This window comes from Cynara cardunculus (genome assembly GCF_001531365.2).
Source record: "Cynara cardunculus var. scolymus isolate 2C chromosome LG 2, CcrdV1, whole genome shotgun sequence".
NCBI classification, from domain to species: Eukaryota; Viridiplantae; Streptophyta; class Magnoliopsida; order Asterales; family Asteraceae; genus Cynara; species Cynara cardunculus.
In genome coordinates this window covers 64,881,412-64,891,902 of record NC_037529.1, presented here as the reverse complement: position 1 = coordinate 64,891,902, position 10,491 = coordinate 64,881,412, and the positions used below count along the sequence as shown (strand labels likewise).

General features: G+C 31.3%; 1 protein-coding gene across 1 annotated transcript; it reads right to left on the bottom strand.

The window, feature by feature from the left end:
* Window positions 1-1,176: 1,176 nt before the first annotated feature.
* On the bottom strand, window positions 1,177-1,812 carry LOC112506307. The gene has a single exon (XM_025110315.1). It carries the CDS (start codon window positions 1,810-1,812, stop codon window positions 1,177-1,179), a length of 636 nt encoding a protein of 211 aa, XP_024966083.1.
* Between the last annotated feature and the right edge of the window lie 8,679 nt (window positions 1,813-10,491).

The following is a 10,491-nucleotide window of genomic DNA, read 5'->3' as shown; positions in this document are numbered from 1 at the left end:
AAACATCATCGTTTTCTCAAAATCACATAAAGCCATATTATAACATCGACTGAAATAAAAAATAAAATGAAATATTAAAATCACGATGTATATTGCTGCATTGCGCGAGTATGATTCTAGTTTAATACTAATATTGATATATTTATTTTCGAAATTTTATAATATCTTCAAAATTATATTTTATTCAAAAATAAAAACATTATCCATTTTCCAAAACCACATAAAAATCGTATTAAAACATTTACAGAGACGGAATAAAACGAAACATTAAAGTCGAGATATATCTCGCTGCATTGTGTGGGTAATCTTCTAGTATTTAATGTAGATAGATAATGTTATAATTGCTAAAATAGAATAACTGTTAAAGTTACATGTAATATTTTTAGAGATTTTAACTTTTTCATGCTATATAAAAGAGAAATAGCATTTCTCTTAATTATTCAAATAATTTTCCTCTTTATTCCATCATAAAAAATCTATTCTTTTGATCGTAACAAAGATAGAACACACAAAAATCAGTTTAGTACAAAAGTTAAAACCTTTTCCCCGATAAAGATTCCAATAAATATTTCTTCGATAATTTGAATTTGAAAATTAATTTTCTTGAAAATACGAGATGTTCAGCACAAATCGAGAAGAAATGAGGCTTTCATGTGGAGCTCGGTTGACAAAAAGATGAGATAATTTTGTTCAACTAAAAGACAAATGATATCGAGCTCCCGTTGGTCTCGACTGTGGAATGAAGTAAAAACGTACTCTGACATTGATGTTTTTAGAGACAAATTTTCATATGAGAACGATTATGATTGTAGATGATCCAACCCGCTATGCGAGCCGACTAAACCCAGAGTAACCACCTGCTTTGCGGGTAGTCTGGAATCACCATATTTGAATCTACGTGGCCACAAGGGGATTTTTATTTCTCCTTGGATTTGAACCTGAGACCTCTAGATACTTTGACATTTAGATACCAAGCTCAAACCAACCAGACACCAATTTGTGAGTTACCTTTTCATTCATATAAAAATGTAAAGAGAAATATATCATTATGATTGTTTTGGATAATATACATTATGATATAACGATTAAGTGGTAAGAAGCAAGGTATTAATATCTGCTTTCTTCTAAATTAAAATTCATTTTTTCTTTTAAAAAAAATGAAAATGAACGGTAACTTTATGCACCGATGTATGCTACCGGAGACAACTCTTCATCTCTTAGAGATTGTTGTTGCCTTGTAATAAATGCCTCCACCGTTCGCCGGAATTCTTCGCTGCTCAGTTCATCCTCAACGGCGCAACTCTTCTCCTGAGCCGCCGTCTCACCACCACCACGATCAAGTTTCTTTGACATTTTTCTCTCAGTCACCGATCGCTGTAGTTTCCGGTGAGTTTGATCATCTCTGCGTTCCACAATCATTAGATTCTCCGATTGACTCCTGCAAATCTTCTTTTCTTTACTCGGAATAATGGCAGTAGTGGAAATGCTACTAGTATTTACTACGCTTTTCTCACATCTTCGAACGTACTCGTCGTAAAAATCAACTTTTCCGTCGCCATCTCCGTTTTCAACAACTCGAGATTTGAATAACAGAATTAAGACGATCACGTTTCCGATCACAAAAACAAACCTAGGGCTAAAAACCGCGAAGGAGATTCCTCTGAAATGATCAGCGGAGATTCTAACGGCGAACGGCAGTTGAGAGGAAAACCTAGAAATCAAAATAAGAAAAACAAACATCTCAACGAATCGGAACAGAGTCGTGATTTTTTGAAGCCTGTGGAACCGCAAAATCGCGTTGGCCTTTTCCATTTTGACATTGATAGAGTTCATCTTCCAACTAAAACTCGAATTTTGAGGATCTAGCAGTTGGTGTGACTTCTGATTAGATCGTTGGAGGAAATGGAACACTGATTTAGGATGAAGAACTTGGCTCCAGCGATCATTAGAGCAAGGAGAAGCTGAGTGATTGGATTTTGAGTGGATAAACTTTGGTAGTGGGGTGTGGTATTTATAGCCCTAAAATAGAATAAATATGTCTTGTTCCCGGATCAAATCCCCATTTTATGCTTATCTGGTGAGCGTTTATCATTGAGTTTATATTTTTACTTATTTTATCGGGTAAGATTTTACTCAATCAAAATGATATCATATACAATAATTTTCTTGGTAAGCATTTACTGGATAAGAGTCGACATCCTCACTTATTGGATAAGTGCCGACTCTTGGTTCTTGTCTTCACTCTTATCGGGTAAGATTATCGATTCTCGGTATGTTCATCCAAGAAGATAACTGACCTGTGATCCGGTAAATGCTTGGCAAAAGGCCCCAAAGAGTAAATTATGAATTTGGTTGTTTGTTAAAAGTAACACTTTTCGTCCCTGAAGTTTCAAAAAATTACAAGATGACTATCGTGATTTTTATAAACCCCCGGATTATTTAATGACCGTTAATTACTGAGATGTCTGTTTATAAGAAATTACAGAGCCATACATTAATAATAATAGAACTGTACATCAAGTTTCCTTATATGGTATGAGTTACTATTACTGAATTCTTATACTGCGACCGTCCTTACAAACGATGGTTTATCATTATATTTCATCCAAATAAACATTGGTTTATCATTCAATTCTATTCCATCCAAACGAAAGAGACCCTTGTGGTACTATTTTAGATTAAGTAGAAAATGGAATGTGATAACTATAACGTTATATAATTTATTGTTTACATACTTGATTCTGAGTACCTCTCGATAAACATCAATGACGTTAGGTGCATAACTTTCCACATGTGCATATCTCTATATTTATTTCTTATAGTCAAACGGTGCCACCGTTTGAATTTTTTTTTCATAGTTTTTTCTTATAGTCAAATGATGCCATCGTTTGAATTTTTTTTTGGATCCATCCTTGCAGGAGACAAGTAACTGATATAAACATAACAAATTTTAATATTGTTGGTCAATTAAATATGGATTTAAAAAAGTTGATGACAATTAAAAATCACTTTATCTTGTTTATTCCTTATAATAAAAAATCTTATATCTTGCTTTATTACACTTGCAACTGCTAGTGATTCATCGACACGATGGATATTGATTCCTCGTGTTTTCTACTACTTGGGACTGTTTTTTTTACTACAAATTATATAGTTCTACTTAATATATGCAAGGTCTACGTTGTATGCATAAATGTATGTGTGACATTTATATATATAGAGAAAGAAAAGACGTTTCGAGTGCAACTTATCATATTTTTACAACCAATGTAATTCAATCAATTGAGATATTTATGAAAATGATGAGAGTTCATTTATTATGATTTGCATATTTATGAAAGATGATTATGACTTATTAATTATGATCAGTACATTAAAACTTTTATGAAATTATATATTTATCAAATTGAATGGACGGTTGAGATTGAGTTGTATTGGTTGTACAAATATAAATAGTTACATAATAACGCACTTCTCTCTCTCTATATATATATAATTTGTAAAATATACAATAATCCATGATAAATTTGTAAATCAAATGATCTGGATGATGAATCATTAAGTTTAAATTAAATTTATTGAAGCTGTTTTATAATTTAGTTAAAATGTGCGAAATAACAACTTATTTTTATAAATTCTTTTATTATAACATTGTACTTTCAGTTTTTCTTATTACAACAATGTACTTTCAAAATATTTTTTATTAGAGTATCGTATTTTTTAAAAAATTTATCCGTTATAGTATTGGATAACCTTTTAAATTAAATTTACTCATATACAAGATTTCTTTGCCACCTCATCGTCCACGTAGGCCATCTACATGTAAGATAGTGCTGACATGACATTTTTGTTATATCATTGTATTTTAAAAATTGTTTTATTATAACATTGTCGATTTTTATTACATCATTGTATTTTTAATTTTAATATTTTTATTTGGGGTTTAAAAGATTGAAAAAACACGGTAGACACACGGCGTGGAAGGGAGTATCTTTTAGTAGGACTCCACCTTCATCTCAATTTTTCTTTCATTATTTATTCTCCTTGTCTTAGAATATTTCTTTATTATTATCCACATTTAATATTATATATATATATATATATATATATATATGGTATAATTCAAATGCAACCATGTCTATTTGTACACCAATACAACCCAAATAATTTAGATATTTATAGAAATTATGAGAGCTTATTTATTATGATTTGAATATTTATGAAAGATGAATATAATTCATTAATTATGATCAATACTTTATATTAGGAAACAATCAAAACTTATATGAAATCACATATTAATAAAATGAAATGGACGGTTGAGATTGGGTTGTATTGGTTGCACAAATGTCAAGGATTGTATAATAACCAACCCTTATATATATATTATATAGAGAGATGATGTTTTAAATGCAATCCATCATAACATTAATTCAATTAAAATTAGAAATATTTTTTTCATGGTTTTAAATAATTGATTATGGTGTGTTATAACGTTAAGAATTGGTTATGCGGTCATGTTAACCTCTAATGTTTGACTTCGTTGAAACGTGTTATGATGCGTTATGACACATTATTTTGTAAGACAAGGTTTTTTTTTTTTACTTTTTTTAAACATATAACTTGAGATATAAATAATAATTATGTACGACACCTAAACTTAAATAAACATCCAAACGAAACATAAAAACTAAAAACCTTAAATGAGTAAATCTTTACTCTCATTCAGAGAGTTGAACGGAAATTCTTCTAAAATTGAAGAAAGTAGTAAGTAAAGACTCAAAAGATTTAGGGGCCGTTTACAGTTTACCTAAACACTTACTAGTAAAATTCAACACTATCGCTTATTTACCGGGTAAGATTGTATTCACTAAAATGCATCGTATGCAACAATTTATCCCGGTAAGCGCTAACTATGGTAAGAGCCCCCCTCCTCACTTACCGGGTAAGACCCTCGATTATTGCCTTTGCTCATACCGCGTAAGATTCTTAATTTTTACCATATCCATCTGGTAAAGTAAAGTGACTTGGTAAGCGCTTATCCGGATAAACGTTTGGTAAACGACACTTAAGATTTTTTTACTTTTGATATCATTTTCTTATAAATTCAATATATTTGATATAAATCTTACTTCCTTTTCAGCTGTATAAATTTTCGAGTTTAAATTATTTATGGGGTTTATCCAAGACACTAACACACACATGTATATATATGTCGTCTTATTAAATGCTTTGAAATACGACATGACCTCAACGTAACTCATAAGACTTGAAACTTAACCTCACCTTCACGTGTCATTTAGAACCTCGGGTTTTTGTCAACGAGTTTATCATCGTATTTTTTTTTATCAAATCCCGTTATTAATCGTCTGAGTATTTGAATGCATTTACTATGCACAATTCATTCCTATCGATTGGCATCTTGAAACCATGAATTAGAATAATGTAAGGAAGATATTTTTAGTATCTGATGTGATCAATGTTAATTTTAAGACATAATTTTTAAAGTTGACACGATATCGTTGTTATATTCCCTTTTATATTCAGATAAGATGATTGTGATTTTTGTTACGCACTTATTTGTTTTGTTCCCGGTCTTGAAATTGCCGCGAATATCCGTCTCACAAGATTCGGCCAATGAATTCTTTTATTTACTTTTAAAGTATATAATACTTATATACAACAAAAAAGATAATTAAACTCACACACCGTACTCACTTTTGATAAGATTTGAACCCCTGGCCTTCCATGAAGGCCAAAGACCTCATAATATATCATATTTTTTTATAGATTAAATATATTAACCTTCATTATTTTTTTGTTTATATTAACGACTGCTGCAACGAGTCTTTTAAAATACTGTAATTTTTCCACTTCCCATACATAAATTTTTCCACCCTTATTTTTGAAATACTTTTAATTATTTAATCAAAAGTCATTTTAAATAGGAATGAGATGCAAGTAGATAGTTACGATAGATATTAGTTATACCATCAACATTAACAGATTGGAACAAACAACAAGTGAATCCATGGAAACAGAAACAATGAGCAGAAAAATAATTGAAACAATATCTATATAATGAAATAATATTAAAAGAGTATCCATAGACATGAAAACCATGGGCAGAAAAATAATTTAAGGGTAATTTACTAAACTTTTATTTGGATAAGCGCTTACCAAGTCACATTACCTTATGAGATAAATATGACAAGAACCAAGAATCTTACGTGGTAAGAGCGATAGCAAGGTACAAGAGTTTTACCTGGTAAGTGAGTGTGACGACTCTTTCCATGGTTAGCTCTTGCCGGTAAATTATTGTATAAGATATCGTTTTGGTGGACGAAGATCTTACGCAGTAAGTAAGTGATAGTGTTGAATTTACTGGTACGCGCTTACTCGGATAAACGTTTAGTAGACGACCATTTAAACTCAATCAACAAGTGAATCAATATCCAGAAACATAAAAAAAATCCATATATGGAACATTTGGAACATATGGAAATCCATACATGGAAACACAAAAACCACAAGGGTGATGCCTAATTGGTTTAAACTTGGCTTCAAAGGCCAAAAGTACCTGGAGGTCCCATGTTCAAATCCAAGAAAGAGTAAAAATCCTCTTGTGGCCACAGAGGTTCAAATGCGGTGACTCCGTCCAAGCTATCTGCAAAGCAGATGTTCGCCCTGAGATTAATCGGCTTGCATAGAAGGTTGGATATCGAGGTTAATAAAAAAAACCCAACATGAAGTTGATATATTTTTGAACCACATACAAGAGTTGTTCGATATACAGAAAAATGGATATACTTTTGAAACACCAATAAATAATAAATAAATAAAYTTATTTAATAAAAGTAAAATTACCAATTTTTATAAAATAATGATTATGTATTTTAAAGTGTTATAATCTTGGGGATTTAACTGATCAGAGTTTTGATATTCTTATCGTTACCCCAAAAAAAGTAAACACTATAAGGTCATGGTAACTTTGAAGTGAAACTCATCACATTTCTTCAAAATAACCTTAAAGTTCGCCTAACAATTGACAATCCAAACTAAAAATGATTTAAAATAGAACAAAACCCATTATTGACACACAGTTATATACGTAAGTAAATACATTCATATACATACATAAAACACGTATATACATACAAATAAACTCATATGTACATACGAAAACACGTATATCCACATAAAGACCTTTGAGATTTGCAAAAAAAAAGACTTCCGAATTTTAGGGTTAGAGGTTGGGGATGAAATCGGTTCACAAGGTGGGTGGTTGTGGCCGGAGAATGGCGGCAATGGTGAGTAGTGGCAGTGGTAGTGGTGGGTCTCCGACAGTCGTGGTCGGCGACAATCCTGGGTGCCTGCAAAGGTGGTGGCAGTCAGCAGTCGGAAGTCGTGGGAGAAGGGGTGGTGGTGGCGTCGCCGACATGTGGGAGGTGATGGTGGTTGTCGATTGTCCCTCTTTCTCGTCTATGGTCTCATCCATCATTTCTCTCTCTCAATTTGATCGATAGAATGATCAAATAGAAAGCTACGGCTGGTTTATATGTTAAAAAACAGCAACGGATTTTTGATGAGAAATTTCCATCACTAATTTAAAATTTTAAAAATTAATTTTATTAATTTATTAAATTGTTTTTTAATAAATAATTATAAATTTAATTAATTATCAATGATTGATTATTAATTATTTATAATATATTACAAAAAAATAAATGATAACTAATAAAATAAAAAATGAATTAAAAACTCAATATAACTCATTAAAATCCAATAAAACTGAATAAAACTCATTAAAGCACAATAAAGTCGAACAAAGCTTAATAAAACGTCCAATAAAGCCATTAAGGGCGATACAATCGAATAAACCCCAATAAAATAGATCAAGGCCTAATAAAACATAAATAAACCCTTTAAGGCCCAATAAAACCGAATAAAGCCCAATAAAACTCATTAAAACCCAATTGGTCCATTAAAGTCCACTATAACACATTAAAACCGAATAAAGGCCAATAAACGCTTTAAAGCCCAATAAAACCGAATAAAACCCAATAGAAATTAAAGCCTAATAAAACTCATTAAGGCCCAATTGATCCATTAAAATCCACTATAACCCACTAAAATCAAATAAAGACCAATGAACCCTTTAAAGCCCAATAAAACCGAATAAAGCCCAACAGAACAGATGAAAAGCCAGTAAAACTCATTAAGGACTAATTGATCCATTAAAATCTATTATAATTCATTAAAATCGAACAAAGCCCAATGAAACCCTTTAAGCCCAATAAACTGAATAAAACCCAGTAGATCCATTACAGTCCACTAACACTAATTAAAACCCAATATTATCTACTAAAACTTAAATAACACACACAATTTAATCGTTATATTCACATATACACATACATTTAAACATATATACATCATATGATACATGTATCTTCAACAACATATGCATAGATCCAATTACGGTTAGTAACCAACACACGTATATACGCATCATGTATACATATATATAACACGGGCCTATATAACACATACACACACATACACATGTGCACATATAACACATAAAAAATGAGAAAATAAGTAAAATAGGTCAATTCCTCGCTAATTAGCGATGGATGCTACTTGTCTGTTGCTGATTAGCAATGGATTTACGACAGAAAAGATTTTTTGGCTTTCTCTTGCAAATCCCTCGTTAATCAACAACAAATTAGCGACAGATAGGCCAAAACTCCATTCGTCTCAAATCCCTTGCTAATCAGGGAAAGATTAGCGATGAAATGGGTTTTTGGGCTTTCCCTCGCTAATCTGTCACTGATTAGCGAGAGATCTTTTCCGTTGCTCGAAACCATCGCTAATACTCAGTTTTCTAGTAATAAACGTCGTTATATGGCTTACTATATATATTCTACCACATTAATATGAAATTAGGTCTCCCTTGTTGTTGTAAGATAATCCATTTGTTTTGAATTATGCTTTTTTAAAGAAAAGATCTAAGGGGAATATTATTTTGTTCTGTATTTCCCAAATGAGGGAAATGATTGCCTATGAATCGATGTTATTTTTATCATACATATTTTATATTCTGATATAAACTGTTTTGAACTCATTAAGATTTAAGTCTAGGTCAAAAGTACCAGGAGGTCCCAAGTTCAAATCCAAGGATGAATAAAAATCCTCTTGTGGCCACGGAGGTTCAAATGCGGTGACTCCGGGCTATCTGCAAAGCAGGTGGTCGCTCTGGGATTAGTCGGCTCGCATAGCGGGTTGGATATCCAGGTTAATCAAAAAAAAAAAAAAAAAGATTTAAGTCTAAGATTTTTTCTTGTCGAGATCTATAACATGTCTTAGCAGAGGGGACTTGGGGTTGCCATATAGAGATACACGATGGAATAACATTTTTGAGGAGGCATCGTTCTTTTGAATATAGCAGATTTTGGTGGTTTTAGTAACCTCGGCTTAAATCTAATTATGTTTAGGATTGTAATTCGTAGTAAACAGATACTTAATTTGATTTCTGATATTTTCGTAAATATCACTATGACAAAATTGGATTTATAGAACGCCTAGAACTTAACTTTATAAGACCAAACTATAAAGCGTCATACCTAAAAACGTTACAAATGATTTATAAAACGATCTTAAAATAAAATATCATATTACCTATTTTCTAGGACGCTTTGTTCTATAAACTCATCTTCTTATAGGACATTTGTGTTTGTAACACAAATTTTCAAATAATGTCAAATAAAATAGTAAATACAACACTTCATTTTAAAAGATTCTATAAACTTAAATCTTATAAAATAATTTTTTAATACACTTCTACATATCTAGCGTCCCATAAAATCAGTTTTGTTTGATGAATGTTTCTATATTTTCACTAATGTTTAAATTTAATGCTATTTTTAAATTTTAGGAATGTTACAAGATAAGAATTATAAATTGTGTGTTGCTTTTCAGTTCTTGGAATCTAATCCGTTTTCGAATTTAGCCAATTAAGGGGCCGTTTGACAGTTGCTGAATGGTTTAGTGCATGATGATTAAGTGGTCTGGATGATTAAGAGACTCTGTATGATTTAGTGTCAGATAGAAAAAGGTTGTTTGGAAACTGTTCTGAATGAACAGTCTGAATGACATAAAATTATCATTTTACCCCCAGTCTTGTGTTTAATGAAAATTAACGTTTGACAACAGTTCTAAAGGAAATTTCTAAATGAAAAATTATAAATAATTAATGGTCCAAGCCAATACATAATATTATATCAATCCAAACAAGCATGACAATCTTTGTTCAAGTTTTGGCATAACAAAACATCACATGAAACACAACTTCAAACCCAATATTTTGATTACAACATCTAATTTGAAGCATTTAACACCAGTTGATTTGCAATCTCATTACGCAAATTAGTCATGTACTCACTGTCTTGGGGACCCCAAGGTGTTGCATTTATCTCTTCTTCCTCGCCT

Excerpts from the sequence above, each read along its gene's own strand:
- LOC112506307 (XM_025110315.1), bottom strand. The coding sequence starts at position 1,812 with ATGGAAAAGGCCAACGCGATTTTGCGGTTCCACAGGCTTCAAAAAATC.